Raw genomic sequence first — 25,920 nt, forward strand, 5'->3', positions numbered from 1 at the left:
GCGGCGCTGGGTGGGGACACGGCGCCATCCGTAGGACCCCGGTGACCCCCAGTCCCTCCCAGTCCCCCCCTTCCAGTCCCCCCCAGTATGTCCCAGTCCCTTCCCAGACCCCCCCAGTATGTCCCAGTCCCCTCCCAGTGCCTCCTAGTCTATCCCAGTCCCTTCCCAGACCCCCCCCCAGTACGTCCCAGTCCCCTCCCAGTCCCTCCCAGTCCCTTCCCAGACCCCCCCCCAGTACGTCCCAGTCCCCTCCCAGTCCCTCCCAGTCTATCCCAGTCCCTCCCAGTCCCCCCCAGTATGTCCCAGTCCCCTCCCAGTCCCCCCCAGTCTATCCCAGTCCCTTCCCAGACCCCCCCAGTATGTCCCAGTCCCCTCCCAGTCCCTCCCAGTCTATCCCAGTCCCTTCCCAGTCTACCCCAGTCCCTTCCCAGAACGCCCCCAGTATGTCCCAGTCCCTCCCAGTCTATCCCAGTCCCTCCCAGCCTACCCCAGTCCCTTCCCAGAACCCCCCCAGTATGTCCCAATCCCCCCCCAGTCTCTCCCAGTCTCTCCCAGTTCCCTCCCGGTCCCCCCCAGTATCTCCTAGTCCCTCCCAGTCTACTCCAGTCCCTTACCAAAACCCGCCCAGTATGTCCCAGTCCCTCCCAGTCTATCCCAGTCCCTCCCAGTATGTCCCAGTCCCCTCCCAGTCTCTCCCAGCCCCTTCCCAGCCCCCCCCTGGTATGTCCCAGTCCCTCCCAGTATGTCCCAGTCCCCTCCCAGTCTCTCCCAGCCCCTTCCCAGCCCCCCCCCGGTATGTCCCAGTCCCTCCCAGTACGTCCCAGTCCCCCCAGTCCCCCCAGTACGCGGGTACGAATCGGGGGTTTATTGCGTATCAAAGGTGGTTTAAAAGGTATTTACAGACACCCGCGGGGGGAGGGGGCGGGGCCGCCCCGGGCCACGCCCCCTCATACATTATTCACGACCGTCCCCCTCCTCCCCTCCCCCCCCTTGTGCGTGGGGACGGACACGGGGACACGGACGCGCCCCTCCCCCCCCCCAATGGCTTCGAGCTCGCGGGGACCGGCCGGGCCCCCCCCCCCCCACCCCCGGGGGGGCGGGGCTTGTGGGAAGGGGAGGGGCTTGTGGGGGCGGGGCTTGTGGGGGGGGTGGGGTTTGTCCCCATCACTGCAGCAGCCCCACAGCCCCCCCCCCCCGGGTCCCCCTGTCCCCAGTGTCCCCACCCCCCATCCCCAGTATCCCCAGTGTCCCCAGCTGCCGTCCCCAGTGTCCCCACCCCCCATCCCCAGTGTCCCCAGCGTCCCCAGCTGCCGTCCCCAGTGTCCCCACCCCCCATCCCCAGTATCCCCAGTCGCTGTCCCCAGTGTCCCCAGTGCCCCACCTCCCGTCCCCAGTGTCCCCAGCTGCTGTCCCCAGTGTCCCCAGCTGCTGTCCCCAGTGTCCCCACCCCCCATCCCCAGTATCCCCAGCCGCTGTCCCCAGTGTCCCCAGTGCCCCACCTCCCGTCCCCAGTGTCCCCAGCTGCTGTCCCCAGTGTCCCCACTCCCCATCCCCAGTGTCCCCAGTGTCCCCAGCTGCCGTCCCCAGTGTCCCCAGCTGCCATCCCCAGTGTCCCCAGTATCCCCACCCCCTGTCCCTGGTGTCCCCAGTGTCCCCGTCTGTCCCCATCCCCTGTCCCCAGTGTCCCCAGCTGCCGTCCCCAGTGTCCCCAGTGTCCCCATCCCCTGTCCCCAATGTCCCCAGTGTCCCCAGTGTCCCCATCCCCTGTCCCCGGTGTCCCCACCCCCCGTCCCCAGTGTCCCCAGTGTCCCCAGTGTCCCCAGTGTCCCCAGTGCCCCCCCTCAGATGAAGAACTCCTCCTTGCGTTTGCCGCTCTCCCCCCCCAGAAAGGCCTCCCGGGCCTCCCCCGGCTCCTCCAGCCCGCTGGCCTCGTGCGTCAGGTACGACCCTGCGCCCGCCCGTCAGGACCGCCACGCCCACTGCCACGCCCACTGCCACGCCCACCGCCACGCCCTCGCCACGCCCCCTTGCCCCCTTACCCCCCCCCCCCCCCCCCGCCCCAGCCCAGCGCTGCTGGAGGCTCCCGGCCATGCCCCCACCCCGCTCTGACCACGCCCCCACCCCGCTCTGACCACGCCCCCACCCCGCTCTGACCACGCCCCCACCCCGCTCTGACCACGCCCCCACAGCGCAGCCCCGCCCCTCCGCCGCCTGGCCCCGCCCACCGCAGATTCCCCCCCCCATCCCAGCTGGGCTCCGTCCCTGCCCCTTCCAAACAGCCCCGCCCCTTCGAGCAAGCCCCGCCCCTTCGAGCAAGCCCCGCCCCGCGGCCCACCCCTTCCAGCCAGCTCTGGCCCCCCCCCCCGCCGCGCGGCCCCGCCCCCCTCACCCCAAGCCCCGCCCCTTCCAGCCAACCCCACCCTCACACCTTGCCCTCCCTCCCCTACCGCGGGGCCACGCCCCCTCCCCAAGCCACGCCCTTTCCCCCAGCCGCGCCCCCTTCCCCAAGCCGCGCCCCCTTCCCCCACAAGCCGCGCCCCCTTTCCCCACAAGCCACGCCCCCTTTCCCCACAAGCCACACCCCTCTCCCCAAACCACGCCCCCTCTCCCCAGCTAGACACCCCCCACACCCCTCAAGGCCAGTGAGACCGCGCCCGCCCGGGCCCCGCCCCCCGCCCCCGCCCCCCCAGGCCCCGCCCCCCCGGCCCCGCCCCCTCAGGCCCCGCCCACCTTTCTGGCGGATGGAGCACCAGACCATGGTGCCCAGCAGGCAGATGAGGAGGAAGACGAGCAGGGCCAGGATCCCGCCCACGATGGCGTAGGGCACCGAGCGCTGCGCCGCCACCACCGCCCCCGGGTCTGCGCCGGAGGGGGCCGTGGGGCACCGGGGGGCGCCGGGGGGCGCCGGGGGGCGGGGGGAGCCGGGGGCCGTGGGGCACCGGGGGGCGCCGGGGGGGGCCGGGGGGGGCGGGGGGGGCGGGGGGAGCCGGGGGGCATGGGGAGGGTGGGGGGCAGCCGTGGGGTGGCCATGGGTCGCCATGGGGCAACCATGGGTTGCTGTGGGGCAGCCGTGGGTCGCCATGGGGCAGCCGTGGGTCGCCGTGGGGCAACCATGGGGGGCTGTGGGGCAGCCGTGGGTCGCCATGGGGCAGCCGTGGGTCGCCGTGGGGCAACCATGGGGGGCTGTGGGGCAGATGTGAGTTGCCATGGGGCAGCCGTGGGTCGCCGTGGGGCAACCATGGGTTGCTGCGGGGTGGCCGTGGGTCGCCGTGGGGCAACCATGGGTCGCCGTGGGGGAACCATGGGTCACTGCGGGGTGGCCGTGGGTCGCCGTGGGGCAACCATGGGTCGCCGTGGGGCAACCATGGGTCACTGCGGGGTGGCTGTGGGTCGCCGTGGGGCAACCATGGGTCGCCGTGGGGCAGCCGTGGGGCAACCGTGGGTCACTGCGGGGCGGCCGTGGGTCGCCATGGGGCAACCATGGGTCGCCGTGGGGCAACCATGGGTCACTGCGGGGTGGCTGTGGGTCGCCGTGGGGCAACCATGGGTCGCGGTGGGGCAGCCGTGGGGCAACCGTGGGTCACTGCGGGGTGGCCGTGGGTCGCCGTGGGGCAACCGTGGGTCGCCGTGGGGCGGCCGCGGGCGACTCACCGTAGACGACGAGGACGTAGTGGTCGGTGGCCCGGCCGTGGGGGTTGCCGGCCTGGCAGCTGTAGGTGCCGTTGTCCTGGGGGCCGAGCGCCGGCAGCGTCAGCACCTCCCCCTCCGCCCGCGCCCGCGCCGGCAGCGACTCGTTCCCCCGGCTCCAGGCGATCTCCGTGGGGCTGGGGGGGGGACACTGTCACCCGCTGTCACCCGCCGTCACCCGCCGTCACCCGCCGCCCCCGCCGGCGCTCACCGGGGGTTGCCGTTGACGGCGCAGGTCAGCACCAGGGTGTCCCCCTCCCGCAGGACGCTCTGGGAGGGGTGGATCCGCGCCGTGGGGGCGTCTGGGGGGGGACACGGGGGGGTGTCACCCCCCTGGTGACACAGCCGCCCCCCCAGGTGACACAGGTCACCCCCCTGGTGATGGGGCACCCCCCAAGTGGGACGTTCCCCCCTGTCCTGGTGACAACTCGTGTCCCCCCGCAATGTCCCCAGGTCCCCCCCCATGTCCCCCCCATGTCCCCGTGTCCTGGTGCCCCCCAGTGTCCCCTGTCCCCCCCAATGTCCCCTCTCCCACCCGTGTCCCTGTGTCCCCCCCATGTCCCCCCACATCCCTTGTCCCCCCATGTCCCCCCCATCCCCCCGGTGTCCCCTGTCCCCCCACATCCCCTGTCCCCTCCATGTCCCCAATGTCCCCCCATGTCCCCCTGTCCCCCAGTGTCCCCATCCCTCCGGTGTCCCCTGTCCCCCCCATGTCCCTGTGTCCCTCCACGTCCCCTGTCCCCTCCCGTACCCCTGGTGTCCCCAATATCCCCCCATGTCCCCCACGTCCCCATGTCCCCAATGTCCCCCATGCCCCCCCATGTCCCCACGCCCCCCACATCCCCAAGCCCCCCATGTCCCCATGTCCCCCCATGTCCCCACGCCCCCCACATCCCCAAGCCCCCCATGTCCCCATGTCCCCCATGTCCCCATGTCCCCCCATGCCCCCCCTGTCCCCATGTCCCCCACGTCCCCAATGTCCCCCACGTCCCCAATGTCCCCCATGTCCCCCCATGTCCCCAATGTCCCCAATGTCCCCATGCCCCCCATGTCCCCCCATGTCCCCAGTGTCCCCCATGCCCCTATGCCCCCCATGTCCCCAGTGTCCCCCCATGCCCCCCATGTCCCCAATGTCCCCCATGTCCCCACGCCCCCCATGTCCCCAATGTCCCCATGCCCCCCATGTCCCCAATGTCCCCAATGTCCCCATATCTCCATGTCCCCCACGTCCCCCATGTCCCCAATGTCCCCATGTCCCCATGCCCCCCATGTCCCCCCGTCCCCCCCATGTCCCCCATGTCCCCCCCCCGCCCCGCGCACACTGGACGTCCAGCAGGTACTGGGTCTGGCGGCGCTGGCCCCGGCCCAGGGCGGGGTGCGAGGCCTCGCAGGTGACGACGGCCCCGTGGTCCCTGCGCTCCACCCGCAGGCGCAGGAGGCTGCGCTGCCGGAAAACCCTGCCCTGCTGCTCCCGGCTGCTGCGGCCTGGGGGGGGACAGGGGGGGACGGGGGACAGGGGGGACAGGGGGACATGGGGGGACGGGGGGACAGGGGGGACAGGGGACAGGGGGACAGGGGGACATGGGGGGACGGGGGGACAGGGGGGACAGGGGACAGGGGGACACGGGGACATGGGGGGACGGGGGGACAGGGGGGACAGGGGACAGGGGGACACAGGGACACGGGGGGACATGGGACAATGGGGGACATGGGGGACAGAGGGGACACCAAAGGCCACGAGGGTCCCCGTGTCACCGGCCCAGGCCGTGTGTCACCATCCCCAGCCGGCTCCCCACCAGGGTCCCCCCGTGTCCCCATGTCCCCCCCGTGTCCCCAGCCCCACCAGGGTCCCCAGCCCCTTCAAGGTCCCCATGTCCCCACCAGGGTCCCCCCTGTGTCCCTGTCCCCACCCCATCCCCAACCCCACCAGGGTCCCCAGCACCTTCAAGGTCCCCATGTCCCCACCAGGGTCCCCCCCGTGTCCCCATCCCCCCCATGTCCCCAACCCCTCCCCTGTCCCCCCAATGTCCCTGTTCTCCCATCCCCCCACGTCCCCCTGTGTCCCCCCATGTCCCCCCCGTCCCCCCCTGTCTCCCCCATGTCCCCATGTCCCCCCCATCCCGCTGTGTCCCCCCCGTCCCCCCATGTCCCATGTCCCCCATGCCCCCCCCGTCCCCCCCTGTCCCCCCTGTCCCCCCCTGCCCCCCTGTCCTCCCCGTGTCCCCCGTGTCCCCATGTCCCCCCCATCCCCGTGTCCCCCCTGTCCCCCCGTGTCCCCCTGTCCCCCATGCCCCCCCCGTGTCCCCCCGTCCCCCCCTGTCCCCCCGTCCCCCCATGTCCCATGTCCCCCCCGTCCCCCCGTCCCCCCCGTGTCCCCGCGTCCCCCCGTCCCCCCGTGTCCCCCCAATGTCCCCCCTCACCCGGCAGCTCCCGGCGGTCCCGGTACCAGCGCAGGGTGGCGGGGGGGCGGGCGCGGGGCACCAGGCAGCTCAGCTCCACCTCCCCCCCCTCCACCGCCGGGCCCCCCTGCACCAGCGGCGGCTCGGGGGGCACTGGGGGGGCGGGGACATTGGGGACAGGGACAGGGGGACATTGGGGACAGGGGGACAGGGGGACATGGGGACGGGGGGACATTGGGGACAGGGGGACAGGGGGACAGGGGGACATGGGGACGGGGGGACAGGGGGACATTGGGGACAGGGACAGGGGGACAGGGGGACATTGGGGACAGGGACAGGGGGACAGGGGGACGGGGGGACAGGGGGACATTGGGGACAGGGACAGGGGGACAGGGGGACATTGGGGACAGGGACAGGGGGACAGGGGGACGGGGGGACAGGGGGACATTGGAGACAGGGACAGGGGGAGAGGGGGAGAGGGGGAGAGGGGGACGGGGGGACAGGGGGACATTGGGGACAGGGACAGGGGGACAGGGGGACATTGGGGACATTGGGGACAGGGGGAAGGAGGGGTGACAGGGCCATGGGGAGGGACAGGGGGGACACGGGGACAGGGCTGCCCCACGTCCCCAAGGGTCCCCGAGTGTCCCCAGGTGTCCATAAGTGCCCCAAGTGTCCCCAAGTGTCCTCAGGTGTCCCCAAGCGTCCCCAAGTGTCCCCAAGCGTCCCCAGGTGTCCCCAGGTGTCCCCAAGCATCCCCAAGTGTCCCCAGGTGTCCCCAAGGGTCCCCAGGTGTCCCCAGGTGTCCCCAAGTCTCCCCAGGTGTCCCCAAGTGTCCCCAGGTGTCCCCAGGTGTCCCCAAGCATCCCCAGGTGTCCCCGAGTGTCCCCAAGTGTCCCCAGGTGTCCCCGGGTGTCCCCGAGTGTCCCCAGGTGTCCCCAACTGTCCCCAGGTGTCCCCAAGTGTCCCCAAGGGTCCCCAGGCGTCCCCAGGTGTCCCCAAGCATCCCCAGGTGTCCCCGAGTGTCCCCAAGTGTCCCCAGGTGTCCCCGACTGTCCCCAAGTGTCCCCAGGTGTCCCCAAGTGTCCCCAGGTGTCCCCAGGTGTCCCCAACTGTCCCCAAGTGTCCCCAGGTGTCCCCAACTGTCCCCGAGTGTCCCCAGGTGTCCCCAACTGTCCCCAGGTGTCCCCAAGTGTCCCCAGGTGTCCCCGAGTGTCCCCAGGTGTCCCCAACTGTCCCCAAGTGTCCCCAGGTGTCCCCAAGGGTCCCCAGGTGTCCCCAGGTGTCCCCAGGTGTCCCCGAGTGTCCCCAGGAGTCCCCGGGTGTCCCCAAGTGTCCCCAGGTGTCCCCAGGTGTCCCCGGGTGTCCCCAAGTGTCCCCAGGTGTCCCCGGGTGTCCCCAGGTGTCCCCAGGTGTCCCCAAGTGTCCCCAAGGGTCCCCAAGTGTCCCCAGGTGTCCCCGAGTGTCCCCAAGTGTCCCCAAGCGTCCCCGGGTGTCCCCGGGTGTCCCCAGGTGTCCCCAAGGGTCCCCAAGTGTCCCCAGGTGTCCCCGAGTGTCCCCAAGTGTCCCCAGGTGTCCCCGAGTGTCCCCAGGTGTCCCCAAGTGTCCCCAGGTGTCCCCAACTGTCCCCGAGTGTCCCCAGGTGTCCCCAGGTGTCCCCAACTGTCCCCAAGTGTCCCCAGGTGTCCCCAGGTGTCCCCAGGTGTCCCCAACTGTCCCCAAGTGTCCCCAGGTGTCCCCGGGTGTCCCCGAGTGTCCCCAGGTGTCCCCAACTGTCCCCAACTGTCCCCAGGTGTCCCCAGGTGTCCCCAACTGTCCCCAAGTGTCCCCAGGTGTCCCCGGGTGTCCCCGAGTGTCCCCAGGTGTCCCCAACTGTCCCCGAGTGTCCCCGAGTGTCCCCAGGTGTCCCCGAGTGTCCCCAGGTGTCCCCAACTGTCCCCAAGTGTCCCCAGGTGTCCCCAGGTGTCCCCAAGTGTCCCCGAGTGTCCCCGAGTGTCCCCAGGTGTCCCCAGGTGTCCCCAAGTGTCCTCAGGTGTCCCCAACTGTCCCCAAGTGTCCCCAGGTGTCCCCAGGTGTCCCCAGGTGTCCCCAAGGGTCCCCAAGTGTCCCCAGGTGTCCCCGAGTGTCCCCAGGTGTCCCCAAGGGTCCCCAAGTGTCCCCAGGTGTCCCCAAGTGTCCCCAGGTGTCCCCAGGTGTCCCCAGGTGTCCCCAAGTGTCCCCAGGTGTCCCCAGGTGTCCCCAAGGGTCCCCAGGTGTCCCCGAGTGTCCCCAACTGTCCCCAGGTGTCCCCAGGTGTCCCCAGGTGTCCCCAAGCATCCCCAAGTGTCCCCAGGTGTCCCCAAGGGTCCCCAGGTGTCCCCAGGTGTCCCCAAGTCTCCCCAGGTGTCCCCAAGTGTCCCCAGGTGTCCCCAGGTGTCCCCAAGCATCCCCAGGTGTCCCCGAGTGTCCCCAAGTGTCCCCAGGTGTCCCCGGGTGTCCCCGAGTGTCCCCAGGTGTCCCCAACTGTCCCCAGGTGTCCCCAAGTGTCCCCAAGGGTCCCCAGGCGTCCCCAGGTGTCCCCAAGCATCCCCAGGTGTCCCCGAGTGTCCCCAAGTGTCCCCAGGTGTCCCCGACTGTCCCCAAGTGTCCCCAGGTGTCCCCAAGTGTCCCCAGGTGTCCCCAGGTGTCCCCAACTGTCCCCAAGTGTCCCCAGGTGTCCCCAACTGTCCCCGAGTGTCCCCAGGTGTCCCCAACTGTCCCCAGGTGTCCCCAAGTGTCCCCAGGTGTCCCCGAGTGTCCCCAGGTGTCCCCAACTGTCCCCAAGTGTCCCCAGGTGTCCCCAAGGGTCCCCAGGTGTCCCCAGGTGTCCCCAGGTGTCCCCGAGTGTCCCCAGGAGTCCCCGGGTGTCCCCAAGTGTCCCCAGGTGTCCCCAGGTGTCCCCGGGTGTCCCCAAGTGTCCCCAGGTGTCCCCGGGTGTCCCCAGGTGTCCCCAGGTGTCCCCAAGTGTCCCCAAGGGTCCCCAAGTGTCCCCAGGTGTCCCCGAGTGTCCCCAAGTGTCCCCAAGCGTCCCCGGGTGTCCCCGGGTGTCCCCAGGTGTCCCCAAGGGTCCCCAAGTGTCCCCAGGTGTCCCCGAGTGTCCCCAAGTGTCCCCAGGTGTCCCCGAGTGTCCCCAGGTGTCCCCAAGTGTCCCCAGGTGTCCCCAACTGTCCCCGAGTGTCCCCAGGTGTCCCCAGGTGTCCCCAACTGTCCCCAAGTGTCCCCAGGTGTCCCCAGGTGTCCCCAGGTGTCCCCAACTGTCCCCAAGTGTCCCCAGGTGTCCCCGGGTGTCCCCGAGTGTCCCCAGGTGTCCCCAACTGTCCCCAACTGTCCCCAGGTGTCCCCAGGTGTCCCCAACTGTCCCCAAGTGTCCCCAGGTGTCCCCGGGTGTCCCCGAGTGTCCCCAGGTGTCCCCAACTGTCCCCGAGTGTCCCCGAGTGTCCCCAGGTGTCCCCGAGTGTCCCCAGGTGTCCCCAACTGTCCCCAAGTGTCCCCAGGTGTCCCCAGGTGTCCCCAAGTGTCCCCGAGTGTCCCCGAGTGTCCCCAGGTGTCCCCAGGTGTCCCCAAGTGTCCTCAGGTGTCCCCAACTGTCCCCAAGTGTCCCCAGGTGTCCCCAGGTGTCCCCAGGTGTCCCCAAGGGTCCCCAAGTGTCCCCAGGTGTCCCCGAGTGTCCCCAGGTGTCCCCAAGGGTCCCCAAGTGTCCCCAGGTGTCCCCAAGTGTCCCCAGGTGTCCCCAGGTGTCCCCAGGTGTCCCCAAGTGTCCCCAGGTGTCCCCAGGTGTCCCCAAGGGTCCCCAGGTGTCCCCGAGTGTCCCCAACTGTCCCCAGGTGTCCCCAGGTGTCCCCAGGTGTCCCCAAGTGTCCCCAAGTGTCCCCAGGTGTCCCTGAGTGTCCCCGAGTGTCCCCAAGTGTCCCCAGGTGTCCCCAGGTGTCCCCAAGTGTCCCCGAGTGTCCCCGAGTGTCCCCAGGTGTCCCCAACTGTCCCCAAGTGTCCCCGAGTGTCCCCAAGTGTCCCCAGGTGTCCCCAGGTGTCCCCAACTGTCCCCAAGTGTCCCCGAGTGTCCCCAAGTGTCCCCAGGTGTCCCCAAGTGTCCCCAGGTGTCCCCAGGTGTCCCCAAGTGTCCCCAAGGGTCCCCGAGTGTCCCCAGGTGTCCCCGAGTGTCCCCAGGTGTCCCCAAGTGTCCCCAACTGTCCCCAAGTGTCCCGAAGTGTCCCCAGGTGTCCCCGAGTGTCCCCAGGTGTCCCCAGGTGTCCCCAAGGGTCCCCAGGTGTCCCCAAGTGTCCCCAGGTGTCCCCAGGTGTCCCCAAGTGTCCCCAAGTGTCCCCAGGTGTCCCCGAGTGTCCCCGAGTGTCCCCAGGTGTCCCCAACTGTCCCCAAGTGTCCCCAGGTGTCCCCAGGTGTCCCCAAGTGTCCCCGAGTGTCCCCAGGTGTCCCCAGGTGTCCCCAAGTGTCCCCAAGGGTCCCCGAGTGTCCCCAGGTGTCCCCAAGTGTCCCCAGGTGTCCCCAGGTGTCCCCAAGTGTCCCCAGGTGTCCCCGAGTGTCCCCAGGTGTCCCCAGGTGTCCCCAAGTGTCCCGAAGTGTCCCCAGGTGTCCCCGAGTGTCCCCAGGTGTCCCCAGGTGTCCCCAGGTGTCCCCGAGTGTCCCCAGGTGTCCCCAGGTGTCCCCAAGGATCCCCAGGTGTCCCCGAGTGTCCCCGAGTGTCCCCAGGTGTCCCCAGGTGTCCCCAGGTGTCCCCAACTGTCCCCAGGTGTCCCCGAGTGTCCCCAGGTGTCCCCAGGTGTCCCCAAGGGTCCCCAAGCGTCCCCAGGTGTCCCCAAGCGTCCCCAGGTGTCCCCAGGTGTCCCCAGGTGTCCCCAGGTGTCCCCGGGTGTCCCCAGGTGTCCCCAAGTGTCCCCAGGTGTCCCCGAGTGTCCCCAACTGTCCCCGAGTGTCCCCGAGTGTCCCCAGGTGTCCCCGGGTGTCCCCAAGTGTCCCCGAGTGTCCCCAGGTGTCCCCAGGTGTCCCCAGGTGTCCCCAAGTGTCCCCAAGGGTCCCCAAGGGTCCCCAAGTGTCCCCGAGTGTCCCCAGGTGTCCCCGAGTGTCCCCAGGTGTCCCCAACTGTCCCCGAGTGTCCCCGAGTGTCCCCAGGTGTCCCCAACTGTCCCCAAGTGTCCCCAGGTGTCCCCAAGTGTCCCCAGGTGTCCCCGAGTGTCCCCAGGTGTCCCCAAGTGTCCCCAAGGGTCCCCAACTGTCCCCAAGTGTCCCCAAGGGTCCCCAGGTGTCCCCGAGTGTCCCCAGGTGTCCCCAACTGTCCCCGAGTGTCCCCAAGTGTCCCCGAGTGTCCCCAGGTGTCCCCAGGTGTCCCCGAGTGTCCCCAGGTGTCCCCGAGTGTCCCCGAGTGTCCCCAGGTGTCCCCAGGTGTCCCCAAGGATCCCCAGGTGTCCATAAGTGTCCCCAAGTGTCCCCAGGTGTCCCCAGGTGTCCCCGAGTGTCCCCGAGTGTCCCCAGGTGTCCCCAGGTGTCCCCAACTGTCCCCAAGTGTCCCCAGGTGTCCCCAAGGGTCCCCAAGTGTCCCCAGGTGTCCCCGAGTGTCCCCGAGTGTCCCCAGGTGTCCCCAGGTGTCCCCAAGGGTCCCCAAGTGTCCCCAGGTGTCCCCAAGTGTCCCCGAGTGTCCCCAGGTGTCCCCAGGTGTCCCCAGGTGTCCCCAACTGTCCCCGAGTGTCCCCGAGTGTCCCCAGGTGTCCCCAACTGTCCCCAAGTGTCCCCAGGTGTCCCCAAGTGTCCCCAGGTGTCCCCGAGTGTCCCCAGGTGTCCCCAACTGTCCCCGAGTGTCCCCAAGTGTCCCCGAGTGTCCCCAGGTGTCCCCAGGTGTCCCCGAGTGTCCCCAGGTGTCCCCAGGTGTCCCCAAGTGTCCCCAGGTGTCCCCGAGTGTCCCCAGGTGTCCCCAGGTGTCCCCAAGGGTCCCCAAGTGTCCCCAGGTGTCCCCGAGTGTCCCCAAGTGTCCCCAAGCGTCCCCAGGTGTCCCCGAGTGTCCCCAACTGTCCCCAACTGTCCCCAGGTGTCCCCAGGTGTCCCCAACTGTCCCCTGGTGTCCCCAGGTGTCCCCGAGTGTCCCCAGGTGTCCCCAGGTGTCCCCAAGGGTCCCCAAGTGTCCCCAGGTGTCCCCGAGTGTCCCCAAGTGTCCCCAAGCGTCCCCAGGTGTCCCCGAGTGTCCCCAGGTGTCCCCAGGTGTCCCCAGGTGTCCCCAACTGTCCCCAGGTGTCCCCAGGTGTCCCCAACTGTCCCCGAGTGTCCCCAGGTGTCCCCGAGTGTCCCCGAGTGTCCCCAGGTGTCCCCAACTGTCCCCAAGTGTCCCCAGGTGTCCCCAGGTGTCCCCAGGTGTCCCCAAGTGTCCCCAAGGGTCCCCGAGTGTCCCCAGGTGTCCCCGAGTGTCCCCAGGTGTCCCCAGGTGTCCCCGAGGGTCCCCGAGTGTCCCCAGGTGTCCCCGGGTGTCCCCAGGTGTCCCCAGGTGTCCCCGAGTGTCCCCAACTGTCCCCGAGTGTCCCCGAGTGTCCCCGAGTGTCCCCAGGTGTCCCCAGGTGTCCCCAGGTGTCCCCAAGTGTCCCCAAGGGTCCCCAAGGGTCCCCAAGTGTCCCCGAGTGTCCCCAGGTGTCCCCAGGTGTCCCCAGGTGTCCCCAACTGTCCCCGAGTGTCCCCGAGTGTCCCCAGGTGTCCCCAACTGTCCCCAAGTGTCCCCAGGTGTCCCCAAGTGTCCCCAGGTGTCCCCGAGTGTCCCCAGGTGTCCCCAACTGTCCCCGAGTGTCCCCAAGTGTCCCCGAGTGTCCCCAGGTGTCCCCGAGTGTCCCCGAGTGTCCCCAGGTGTCCCCAGGTGTCCCCAGGTGTCCCCAAGTGTCCCCAGGTGTCCCCGAGTGTCCCCAGGTGTCCCCAGGTGTCCCCAAGGGTCCCCAAGTGTCCCCAGGTGTCCCCGAGTGTCCCCAAGTGTCCCCAAGCGTCCCCAGGTGTCCCCGAGTGTCCCCAACTGTCCCCAACTGTCCCCAGGTGTCCCCAGGTGTCCCCAACTGTCCCCTGGTGTCCCCAGGTGTCCCCGAGTGTCCCCAGGTGTCCCCAGGTGTCCCCAAGGGTCCCCAAGTGTCCCCAGGTGTCCCCGAGTGTCCCCAAGTGTCCCCAAGCGTCCCCAGGTGTCCCCGAGTGTCCCCAGGTGTCCCCAACTGTCCCCAGGTGTCCCCAACTGTCCCCAAGTGTCCCCAGGTGTCCCCAGGTGTCCCCAACTGTCCCCAGGTGTCCCCAAGTGTCCCCGAGTGTCCCCAGGTGTCCCCGAGTGTCCCCAGGTGTCCCCAGGTGTCCCCAAGGGTCCCCAAGTGTCCCCAGGTGTCCCCGAGTGTCCCCAGGTGTCCCCAGGTGTCCCCAAGGGTCCCCAAGTGTCCCCAGGTGTCCCCGAGTGTCCCCAAGTGTCCCCAAGCGTCCCCAGGTGTCCCCGAGTGTCCCCAACTGTCCCCAACTGTCCCCAGGTGTCCCCAGGTGTCCCCAACTGTCCCCTGGTGTCCCCAGGTGTCCCCGAGTGTCCCCAGGTGTCCCCAGGTGTCCCCAGGTGTCCCCAGGTGTCCCCAGGTGTCCCCGAGTGTCCCCAAGTGTCCCCAAGCGTCCCCAGGTGTCCCCGAGTGTCCCCAGGTGTCCCCAACTGTCCCCAGGTGTCCCCAACTGTCCCCAAGTGTCCCCAGGTGTCCCCAGGTGTCCCCAACTGTCCCCAGGTGTCCCCAAGTGTCCCCGAGTGTCCCCAGGTGTCCCCGAGTGTCCCCAGGTGTCCCCGAGTGTCCCCGAGTGTCCCCAAGTGTCCCCAAGTGTCCCCAGGTGTCCCCAGGTGTCCCCGAGTGTCCCCGAGTGTCCCCAGGTGTCCCCAGGTGTCCCCAAGTGTCCTCAGGTGTCCCCAAGTGTCCCCAAGGGTCCCCAAGTGTCCCCAGGTGTCCCCGAGTGTCCCCAAGTGTCCCCAGGTGTCCCCAACTGTCCCCGAGTGTCCCCGAGTGTCCCCCAGCGTCCCCAGGTGTCCCCGAGCGTCCCCAAGTGTCCCCGAGTGTCCCCAGGTGTCCCCAAGTGTCCCCAGGTGTCCCCAGGTGTCCCCAGGTGTCCCCAACTGTCCCCGAGTGTCCCCGAGTGTCCCCAGGTGTCCCCAGGTGTCCCCAGGTGTCCCCAACTGTCCCCGAGTGTCCCCAGGTGTCCCCGAGTGTCCCCAGGTGTCCCCAGGTGTCCCCGAGTGTCCCCAGGTGTCCCCAACTGTCCCCAGGTGTCCCCAAGTGTCCCCAGGTGTCCCCAAGGGTCCCCAGGTGTCCCCAGGTGTCCCCAGGTGTCCCCAAGTGTCCCCAGGTGTCCCCAGGTGTCCCCAGGTGTCCCCAAGTGTCCCCGAGTGTCCCCAGGTGTCCCCAAGGGTCCCCAGGTGTCCCCAGGTGTCCCCAAGTGTCCCCGAGTGTCCCCAGGTGTCCCCAGGTGTCCCCAACTGTCCCCGAGTGTCCCCAGGTGTCCCCAACTGTCCCCAGGTGTCCCCAAGTGTCCCCAGGTGTCCCCAGGTGTCCCCAAGTGTCCCCGAGTGTCCCCAGGTGTCCCCAACTGTCCCCAGGTGTCCCCAAGTGTCCCCGAGTGTCCCCAGGTGTCCCCAAGGGTCCCCAGGTGTCCCCAACTGTCCCCGAGTGTCCCCAGGTGTCCCCAGGTGTCCCCAACTGTCCCCGAGTGTCCCCAGGCGTCCCCAGGCGTCCCCAGGCGTCCCCAAGTGTCCCCAGGCGTCCCCAGGCGTCCCCAGGTGTCCCCAGGTGTCCCCAGGTGTCCCCGAGTGTCCCCGAGTGTCCCCAAGTGTCCCCAGGTGTCCCCAAGGGTCCCCGAGTGTCCCCAAGTGTCCCCGGGTGTCCCCAGGTGTCCCCAACTGTCCCCAACTGTCCCCTGGTGTCCCCAGGTGTCCCCTGGTGTCCCCAAGTGTCCCCAGGTGTCCCCAAGGGTCCCCAAGTGTCCCCAGGTGTCCCCAGGTGTCCCCTGGTGTCCCCGAGTGTCCCCAGGTGTCCCCGAGTGTCCCCAAGTGTCCCCAGGTGTCACCGAGTGTCCCCGAGTGTCCCCAACTGTCCCCGAGTGTCCCCAAGTGTCCCCAGGTGTCCCCGAGTGTCCCCAGGTGTCCCCGAGTGTCCCCGAGTGTCCCCAGGTGTCCCCAGGTGTCCCCAGGTGTCCCCAAGTGTCCCCAGGTGTCCCCAGGTGTCCCCGGGTGTCCCCAACTGTCCCCGAGTGTCCCCAGGTGTCCCCGGGTGTCCCCAGGTGTCCCCAGGTGTCCCCGAGTCTCCCCAGGTGTCCCCAAGTGTCCCCAAGCGTCCCCAAGGGTCCCCAGGCGTCCCCAAGTGTCCCCAACTGTCCCCAAGCGTCCCCAGGTGTCCCCGAGTGTCCCCAGGTGTCCCGAAGTGTCCCGAAGTGTCCCCAAGGGTCCCTAAGTGTCCCCAAGTGTCCCCAAGTGTCCCCAAGGGTCCCCAAGGGTCCCCGAGCGTCCCCAGGTGTCCCCAACTGTCCCCAAGCGTCCCCAGGTGTCCCCAGGTGTCCCCGAGTGTCCCCAGGTGTCCCCAAGTGTCCCCAAGGGTCCCCAAGTGTCCCCAGGTGTCCCCAAGGGTCCCCAGGTGTCCCCAGGTGTCCCTGCGTGTCCCCAGGTGTCCCCAGGTGTCCCCAGGTGTCCCCAAGTGTCCCCAAGTGTCCCCAAGGGTCCGTAAGGGTCCCCAAGTGTCCCCAGGTGTCCCCAGGGGTCCCCAAGTGTCCCCAGGTGTCCCCAGGTGTCCCCGAGTGTCCCAAAGGGTCCCCAGGTGTCCCCGAGTGTCCCCAGGTGTCCCTAAGAGTCCCCAGGTGTCCCTAAGAGTCCCCAGGTGTCCCCAGGTGTCCCCGGGTGTCCCCAGTGCCCCCAGTGCCCCCAGTGCCCCCCAGTGCCCTACCCAGCACGGTGAGGGTGGCGATCTGGTGGTGGGTGTCGTCGGCGTAGAGCTGGCAGTAGTACCCCCCCTCGTCCTCCAGCCGGGCCCGGGCCAGGCGCAGGCGCAGGCGGCGCCGGCTGAACTCGGCCAATTGGAACCGCTCGTCCTTCAGCGCTGGGGACACGGGGACACCGCGTCACCCACCGCCACCCACGGGGACCCACCGCCACCCACGGGGACACCGCGTCACCCACCGCCACCCACGGCCACCCACGGGGACCCTATGGCCACCCACGGCTGGAACCGCTCGTCCTTCAGCGCTGGGGACACGGGGACACCGCGTCACCCACCGCCACCCACGGGGACCCACGGGGACCCACCGCCACCCACGGGGACCCACCGCCACCCACGGCCACCCACGGGGACACCGCGTCACCCACCGCCACCCACCGCCACCCACAGGGACCCACGGGGACCCACCGCCACCCACGGCCACCCACGGGGACACCGCGTCACCCACCGCCACCCACCGCCACCCACGGGGACCCTGTGGCCACCCACGGCCACCCACGGGGACACCGCGTCACCCACCGCCACCCACCGCCACCCACGGCCACCCACAGCCACCCACGAGGACCCACGGGGACCCACAGCCACCCACAGGGTCCCTGAAGCCACCCACGGCCACCCACGGGGACCCTACGGCCACCCACAGGGTCCCTACAGCCACCCATGGCCACCCACGGGGACCCTGTGGCCACCCATGGCCACCCACAGCCACCCACGGGGTCCCTACAGCCACCCATGGCCACCCACGGGGACCCTGTGGCCACCCATGGCCACCCACAGCCACCCACAGGGTCCCTACAGCCACCCACGGCCACCCACAGGGTCCCTGAAGCCACCCACAGCCACCCACGGGGACCCACGGCCACCCACAGGGTCCCTGAAGCCACCCACGGCCACCCACAGGGTCCCTACAGCCACCCACAGCCACCCATGGGGACCCTGTGGCCACCCATGGCCACCCACAGGGTCCCTACAGCCACCCACGGGGACCCACGGCCACCCACAGGGTCCCTGAAGCCACCTACAGCCACCCACAGCAACCCACGGCCACCCATGGGGACCCTACGGCCACCCACGGCCACCCACAGGGTCCCTACAGCCACCCATGGCCACCCACGGGGACCCTGTGGCCACCCATGGCCACCCACGGCCACCCACAGGGTCCCTACAGCCACCCACGGCCACCCACAGGGTCCCTGAAGCCACCCACGGCCACCCACAGCCACCCACGGGGACCCACGGCCACCCACAGGGTCCCTGAAGCCACCCACGGCCACCCACAGCCACCCACGGCCACCCACAGGGTCCCTGAAGCCACCCACGGCCACCCACGGCCACCCACGGGGACCCTACGGCCACCCACGGCCACCCACAGGGTCCCTGAAGCCACCCACGGCCACCCACGGCCACCCACAGCCACCCACGGGGACCCTGTGGCCACCCATGGCCACCCACGGCCACCCATGGGGACCCTACGGCCACCCACGGCCACCCACAGGGTCCCTACAGCCACCCACGGCCACCCACGGCCACCCACGGGGACCCTGTGGCCACCCACGGCTGGAACCGCTCGTCCTTCAGGGGTGCGGGGACACCGGTGTCACCCACGGCCACCTATGGCTACCCCACGGGCACCCACTGTGACCACGGGGTCCCATGTGGCCACCACAGGGCCACCTTAAGGTCCCCACGGCCACCCAGAGGACACCCAGGAGCCCCATGGCCACCCCAAGGTGCCCACGGCCACCACAGGGCCACCACAGGGCCCCTGCAGCCACCTCAAGGTCCCCACGGCCACCCCGAGGTCCTCACAGCCACCCCACGGCCACCCTGAGGTCCCCATGGCCACCATAGGGCCACCACAGGGCCCCTATGGCCACCTCAAGGTCCTCACGGCCACCCTGAGGTCCTCACAGCCACCCCATGGCCACCCTGAGGCCCCCATGGCCACCACAGGGCCCCTATGGCCACCCCAAGGTCCCCACGGCCACCCCGAGGCCACCATAGGGCCACCCTGGAGCCCCATGGCCACCATAGGGCCACTCCAAGGCCCCTATGGCCACCTCAAGGTCCCCACGGCCACCCAGAGACCACCCTGGAGCCCCATGGCCACCAGAAGGCCACCATAGGACCCCACGGCCACCCAGAGGCCACCCTCGAGCCCCATGGCCACCACAGGGCCACCCCAGGGCCCCTACGGCCACCCCAAAGTCCCCATGGCCACCCTGAGGCCACCATAGGGCCACCCCACCACCACCTCGGAGCCCCACGGCGACCATAGGGCCACCCCAGAGCCCCTTACGGCCACCCCAAGGTCCCCACGGCCACCCAGAGGCCACCCTAAAGCTCCATGGCCACCCTGAGGTCCCCATGGCCACCACATGGCCACCATAAGGCCACCACAGGGCCCCTATGGCCACCCCGAGGTCCCTGTGGCCACCCCCTGGCCACCCTGAGGTCACCATAGGACTCCATAGCCACCCTGAGGTCACCCTGGAGCCCCATGGCCACCACAGGGCCACCACAGGGCCCCTACGGCCACCCCAAGGTCCCCATGGCCACCCAGAGGCCACCCTAGAGCTCCATGGCCACCTCAAGGTCCCCAGGACGACCTCAAGGTCCCCACGGCCACCTCAAGGTCCCTACGGCCACCCAGAGGCCACCCTAGAGCTCCACGGCCACCCTAAGGTCCCCACGGCCATCTCAAGGTCCCGATGGCCACCTCAAGGTCCCCACGGCCACCCAGAGGCCACCCTAGAGTTCCATGGCCACCCTAAGGTCCCCACAGCCACCTCAAGGTCCCCAGGACCACCTCAAGGTCCCCAGGGCCACCTCAAGGCCCCCACGGCCATCTCAAGGTCCCCAGGACCACCTCAAGGTCCCCACGGCCACCCAGAGGCCACCCTAGAGCTCCACGGCCACCCTAAGGTCCCCACAGCCACCTCAAGGCCCCCAGGGCCACCTCAAGGTCCCCATGGCCACCTCAAGGCCCCCAGGGCCACCTCAAGGCCCCCAGGGCCACCCAGAGGCCACCCTAGAGCTCCATGGCCACCCTAAGGTCCCCACAGCCACCTCAAGGCCCCCAGGGCCACCTCAAGGCCCCCACGGCCACCCAGAGGCCACCCTAGAGTTCCATGGCCACCCTAAGGTCCCCACAGCCACCTCAAGGCCCCCAGGGCCACCTCAAGCTCCCCAGGACCAGCCAGAGGCCACCCTAGAGCTCCATGGCCACCCTAAGGTCCCCACAGCCACCTCAAGGCCCCCAGGACCACCTCAAGGTCCCCACGGCCACCTCAAGGCCCCCAGGACCAGCCAGAGGCCACCCTAGAGCTCCATGGCCACCCTAAGGTCCCCACGGCCACCTCAAGCTCCCCAGGACCACCCAGAGGCCACCCTAGAGCTCCACGGCCACCTCAAGCTCCCCAGGACCACCCAGAGGCCACCCTAGAGCTCCATGGCCACCCTAAGGTCCCCACAGCCACCTCAAGGCCCCCAGGGCCACCTCAAGCTCCCCAGGACCACCCAGAGGCCACCCTAGAGCTCCACGGCCACCTCAAGCTCCCCAGGACCAGCCAGAGGCCACCCTAGAGCTCCATGGCCACCCTAAGGTCCCCACGGCCACCTCAAGCTCCCCAGGACCACCCAGAGGCCACCCTAGAGCTCCACGGCCACCCTGAGGTCCCCACGGCCACCTCAAGGTCCCCGCGGCCACCCAGAGGCCACCCTAGAGCTCCATGGCCACCCTAAGGTCCCCACAGCCACCTCAAGGCCCCCAGGGCCACCTCAAGCTCCCCAGGACCACCCAGAGGCCACCCTAGAGCTCCACGGCCACCTCAAGGTCCCCGCGGCCACCCAGAGGCCGCCCTAGAGCTCCACGGCCACCCTAAGGTCCCCACGGCCACCTCAAGCTCCCCAGGACCACCCAGAGGCCACCCTAGAGCTCCACGGCCACCTCAAGCTCCCCAGGACCACCCAGAGGCCACCCTAGAGCTCCACGGCCACCTCAAGCTCCCCAGGACCACCCAGAGGCCACCCTAGAGCTCCACGGCCACCCTAAGGTCCCCATGGCCACCTCAAGCTCCCCAGGACCACCCAGAGGCCACCCTGAGGTCCCCCGGGCCCCCCGAAGGTCCCAGCGCGCCCGTGCCCCCACCGCGGGTGCCGTTGAAGAAGAGGGTCTGGCGGGCGGGGTTCTGGATGACGACGATGGAGCCGTCGTACTGGTGGAGGTGGCAGGTGATCTCCGCCGTGCCCCCCTCCAGCACCGTCACGTTCTCCGCCTGCACCTCCTGCGCCCGCCCTGCCACGGGGAGGGCGGCACGGGGGGTCACGGGGGGTCACGGGGGGGGTCACGGGGGGGTCACGGGGGGGTCACGGGGGGGGTCACGGGGGGGTCACGGGGGACGGGGTCACGGGGGGGGTCACGGGGGACGGGGACAGGGTCACAGGGGGACGGGGTCACAGGGGGACGGGGTCACAGGGGGACGGGGACGGGGTCACAGGGGGGGTCACGGGGGACAGGGTCACGGGGGGACGGGGTCACAGGGGGACGGCGTCACGGGGGGACGGGGACAGGGTCACAGGGGGACGGGGACGGCAGGGACAGAGTCACAGGGGGACAGCGGGGACACCAGGGACACTGGGGACAGTGGGGACACTGGGGACAGTGGGGACACCCACACCGGGGGCTGGGGACACTGGGGACAGCAGGGACACTGGGGACACCAGGGACACCCACACCAGGGGCTGGGGACACTGGGGACACTGGGGACACTGGGGACACCGGGGACACCCACACCAGGGGCTGGGGACACTGGGGACAGCGGGGACAGCGGGGACAGCAGGGACACTGGGGACAGCCACCAGGGGCTGGGGGCACTGGGGACACCCACACTAGGGGTTGGGGACACTGGGGACAGCAGGGACACTGGGGACACCAGGGACACCCACACCGGGGTGCTGGGGACACTGGGGACACCCACACGGAGGGGCTGGGGACAGCGGGGACATGGGGGACACCCACATCAGGGGTTGGGGACATCGGGGACAGCCACACCAGGGACAGCCACACTGGGGGGCTGGGGACACTGGGGACACCAACCCAGGGTGCTGGGGACACTGGGGACACCAACCTGGGGTGCTGGGGACACTGTTAGTGGGGACACTGACACTGGGGACACCCACACCGGGGTGCTGGGGACACTGGGGACACCGTTAGTGGGGACATTGACACTGGGGACACCCACACCAGGGTGCTGGGGACACTGGGGACACCATTACTGGGGACATTGACACTGGGGACACCCACACCAGGGTGCTGGGGACACTGGGGACACCATTACTGGGGACATTGACACTGGGGACACCCACACTGGGGACACTGACACTGGGGACACCCACACTGGGGACACTGACACTGGGGACACCCACACCAGGGGGCTGGGGACACTGGGGACACCGGGGACACTGACACTGGGGTGCTGGGGACACTGGGGACACCCACACTGGGGTGCTGGGGACACTGAGGACACCGTTCCTGGGGTGCTGGGGACACTGGGGACACCCACACTGGGGTGCTGGGGACACTGGGGACACCGTTGCTGGGGACCCCGGTGGTGGCAGCCCGGGGCCCCCCGCCCGGGTGACAGCAGGAGCGCGGGGGACGCCACCCCTGGGGACAGGGACGGGGCCACGGCCCCCGGCGCCCCCCCCCCGGCGCCGTCCCCTCCTTAGGGTCCTCGGCGTCACCTCCGGTTGCCGTGACGACGCCGGGCCGTCACCGAGGGGGGTGACACGATGGCGGGGGGGGGTGACGGGGGGGTGACATCGCGTTTTCGCTGTGTCAGCACAATCCCCCCCCCCCCCCCCCCAGGGTCGCCACGGCGACCGCGGCGTCACCGTCACCGCCAAGGTCGTCACTGCGCCAAGGTCACCCCCGGCCCCGGGGGGTTCCCGGGGCGCCCAGGGGTCGGGGGGGCACCCGGGGGGCACCCAGGGGTCGGGGGGGACACCCAGGGGTCAAGGGGGCACCTAGGGGTCAAGGGGGGAAACCCAGAGGTCAAGGGGGCACCTAGGGGTCAAGGGGGGGCACCTAGGGGGGTACCCAGGGGTCTGGGGGCCACCCAGGAATTCCGGGGGGGCACCCAGGGGTCCGGGTGCTGCCCACGGAGGTGACACGGGGACAAGGGCCACCCTGTTCCCGCCGTCACCCCCCACCCAGTGGCCTGGGTCCCCCCGAGTGGGTGCCGGGCGGGGGAGGGGAGGCGCCGGCCGCCTGGGGGGGGCCCAGGGCGGGGGAGGGGGGGGGACACAATGGCCCTTTTCTGTGTCACCCGCGCGGGGACAGGCCGGCGCCGCCTGGCACCTCGGCGGGGACCCGGGCACCCGGGGGTGACCCGAGGGACGGAGCGATGTCACCCCCGGCTGGGGGGGACAGGGGTGTCCCCAAGGGGGGGGGACGATGGCACCAGGGGGAGGGGACACCCGGGCACAAGTGCCACCGGGGCACGAGGGTGACAGACACCCGGCCACGAGGGTGAGGGGACGATGACAGGAGGGTGCGGGTGTCACCGGGGCACGAGGGTGAGGGGACAGTGACAGGAGGGTGACAACCAGCCACGAGGGTGAGGGTGCCACCAGGGCACGAGGACGGGGGGACACCCGGCCACGAGGGTGAGGGGACGATGACAGGAGGGTCTGGGTGTCACCCGGCCACGAGGGTGAGGGGACATCGGCGCAGGAGGACGCGGGGACAGGGACAGGAGGGTGACAGCCACCCGGCCACGGGGGTGAGGGGACACCGGCGCAGGAGGACGCGGGGACAGGGACACCCGAGGGCGCAGCGTCACCCCCCCAGCGGGTTTGGGGACACCGGGATGCTCGGGGGCAGGGGGGGGGTGACAGGGCCACCCGAGGGCGCAGGGTCACCCCCGCCCCCGCCGCGGGGGGACGGGGGGACGGACGGGGCCACCAGTGGGGTGACGGGGCGGGAAGGAGCCCCCCCGTGTCCCCAGCGTGTCCCCAGGCGGCGGGGGAGGGGGACGACAGGGGACAAAGCCCCCCCGAGGGGAGCAATGGGGATGGGGGGGGGGGGACACAGCGAAATGTCCCCCCCGGGGGGGGGTAACACCTTGGGGAGGGGGAGGGGACACGGGGAGGGGACACGGGGAGGGGCAGAGGGACGCGGGGTCCTCGGGGGGAGGGGGGGCTGCGGCAGAGGCTGGCGGCGGGTTGGGGGGGGCTGCGGCCCTAAAATGGCGGGGGGGGGAGGGGGTGGGGTCACCCCGGTGTGGGGATGAGGGGGACGGGGACAATTTTGGGGGGGGGACACACGACAGGGACAATTTAGAGGGGGAGGGGGACAGGATTTGGGGGGGGCGGGGGCCGTTTTGGGGGGTGTCTTACCCTGTCCGGCGGCCCAGAGCAGGATGAGGCCCGGCAGCAGCGCGGGGCGCAGGGGGGGGCGCGGGGGGGGCTGCATGGCGGCTGCCGCGTCCCTCTGCCGCTCCCCACCTGCCGGGCCCTGAGGATAATGTATGCTGATGAGATGCGAGAGGCCGGGCCAATGGGGGAGGAGGAGGAGGAGGAGCCCTGGGATGAAGGCGAGGGGAGGGGGGGGTTGGTGTTTACAGGCCCATGCGGATGGAGAAGGGGGAGGGCGGGAAAGGGGGACCCCCCGATGTCCCCCACATCCCTGGGGTGGGATGGGGCACCCCAAGACGAGATGGGGGCACCCCAGGGTGGGGTGGGGGCACCCCAAGGGGGAATGGGGCACCCCAGGGTGGGTTTGGGGCACCCCAAGCCAGACTGGGGGCACCCCAAGGGGGATGGCGGCACCCCAACATGGGATTGGGGCACCCCGAGGTGCTATCAGGGCACCCCAAGGCAGGATTGGGGCACCCAGGGTGGGATCGGGGCACCCCAAGCCAGACTGGGGCACCCCAAGGGGGAAGTGGGGCACCCCAAATTGAGACCAGACACCCCAAGCCAGAATTGGGGCACCCCAGGGTGCGATTGGGGCACCCCAGGGTGAGAACGGGGCACCCCAAGGGGGATTGGGGCATCCCAGGGTGGCACGGGGGCACCCCAGGATTAGATGGGGGCACCCCAAGGGGGATCGGGGCACCCCAGGGTGGGACGGGGGCACCCCAGGATTAGATGGGGGCACCCCAAGGGGGATCGGGGCACCCCAGGGTGGGACAGGGGCACCCCAGGATTAGATGGGGGCACCCCAAGGGGGATCGGGGCACCCCAGGGTGGGATAGGGGCACCCCAGGGTGGGATAGGGGCACCCCAAGGGGGATCAGGGCACCCCAGGGTGGGACAGGGGCACCCCAGGATTAGACGGGGGCACCCCAAGGGGGATCGGGGCACCCCAGGGTGGGACAGGGGCACCCCAGGATTTGACGGGCGCACCCCAAGGGGGATCGGGGCACTCCAGGATTAGACGGGGGCACCCCAAGGGGGATCAGGGCACCCCAGGGTGGGACAGGGGCACCCCAGGATTAGACAGGGGCACCCCAAGGGGGATCGGGGCACCCCAGGGTGGGACAGGGGCACTCCAGGATTAGACGGGGGCACCCCAAGGGGGATCGGGGCACCCCAGGGTGGGAGAGGGGCACCCCAGGATTAGATGGGGGCACCCCAAGGGGGATCGGGGCACCCCAGGGTGGCACGGGGGCACCCCAGGATTAGATGGGGGCACCCCAAGGGGGATCGGGGCACCCCAGGGTGGGACAGGGGCACCCCAGGGTGGGACAGGGGCACCCCAGGATTAGACGGGGGCACCCCAGGATTAGACGGGGGCACCCCAAGGGGGATGGGAGCCCCCCAAGGCGAGCGGGTGCCCCCCCCAAGCCGTCTCCCAGCCGAAGGGCGGTGGCGTTGCCGGCGCCGGCGGGGAGGGGGCAGTTTCTATGGCAGCCCTCGCCCCCCCCGGCAGCGCCGAACAAAGCCGCGACTCAGCGCCGGCCGTGCCGAACAGGGCGGCCATTCTGCGCCGCCGGGCGCCGGGGGGTCCGGGGGAGGGGGCCCCCGACATCGGCCTTTTGGGGCCATTTTGTCCCCGTTTCGGCCTCCCACGGCCGGACCCCCGCGAAGCCGCTCGGGACGCGGGGCACGTCCGGGCCAGGCGGCTCCAAAACCCACCCTTTTTGGCTCAAAAAAGTGGGCCGTGGTGTGGCAGAGCCCCAAAACGGGGCGAAACGGGGCCAAAATGGGCAAACACGGGGCGAAACGGGGCCAAAATGGGCAAACCAGAGCCAAAACGATGCTAAACAGGGCTAAAATGGGCAAACCAGAGCCAAAATGAGGCTAAACAAGGCCAAAATGGGCAAACCAGAGTCAAAACGGGGCTAAACAGGGCTAAAATGGACAAACCAGAGTCAAAACGGACCTAAACAGGGCCAAAACGGACAAACCAGAGCCAAAACAGGGCTAAACAGGGCTAAAATGGGCAAACCAGAGTCAAAACGGACCTAAACGGGGCCAAAACGGGCAAACCAGAGCCAAAACGGGGCTAAACAGGGCTAAAATGGACAAACCAGAGCCAAAACGGGGCTAAAATGGGCAAACCAGAGTCAAAACGGACCTAAACGGGGCCAAAACGGGCAAACCAGAGCCAAAACAGGGCTAAACAGGGCTAAAATGGACAAACCAGAGTCAAAACGGGGCTAAAATGGACAAACCAGAGTCAAAACGGACCTAAACAGGGCCAAAACGGGCAAACCAAGGCCAAAACAGGGCTAAACAGGGCTAAAATGGACAAACCAGAGCCAAAACGGGGCTAAAATGGACAAACCAGAGCCAAAGCGGACCTAAACACAGCCAAAACGGGCAAACCAGAGCCA

At 70.0% G+C, this 25,920-nt stretch overlaps 1 protein-coding gene across 1 annotated transcript; it reads right to left on the reverse strand.

Moving 5' to 3' along the window:
• Positions 1-1,815: 1,815 nt before the first annotated feature.
• On the reverse strand, positions 1,816-25,112 carry CADM4 (cell adhesion molecule 4). The gene is made up of 10 exons (XM_075134974.1): positions 25,022-25,112; positions 23,477-23,662; positions 20,226-20,372; positions 16,025-16,177; positions 6,108-6,239; positions 5,008-5,172; positions 3,899-3,989; positions 3,652-3,824; positions 2,731-2,859; positions 1,816-1,948 (listed from the first exon to the last, which is right to left on the reverse strand). The coding sequence occupies exons 1-10, from the start codon at positions 25,110-25,112 to the stop codon at positions 1,842-1,844; spliced, it is 1,374 nt and encodes a 457-aa protein (XP_074991075.1). The 3' UTR covers positions 1,816-1,841.
• Positions 25,113-25,920: the final 808 nt, after the last annotated feature.

The sequence above is a fragment of the Calonectris borealis genome, chromosome 35 (assembly GCF_964195595.1).
Source record: "Calonectris borealis chromosome 35, bCalBor7.hap1.2, whole genome shotgun sequence".
In the NCBI taxonomy this organism is placed as follows: domain Eukaryota; kingdom Metazoa; phylum Chordata; class Aves; order Procellariiformes; family Procellariidae; genus Calonectris; species Calonectris borealis.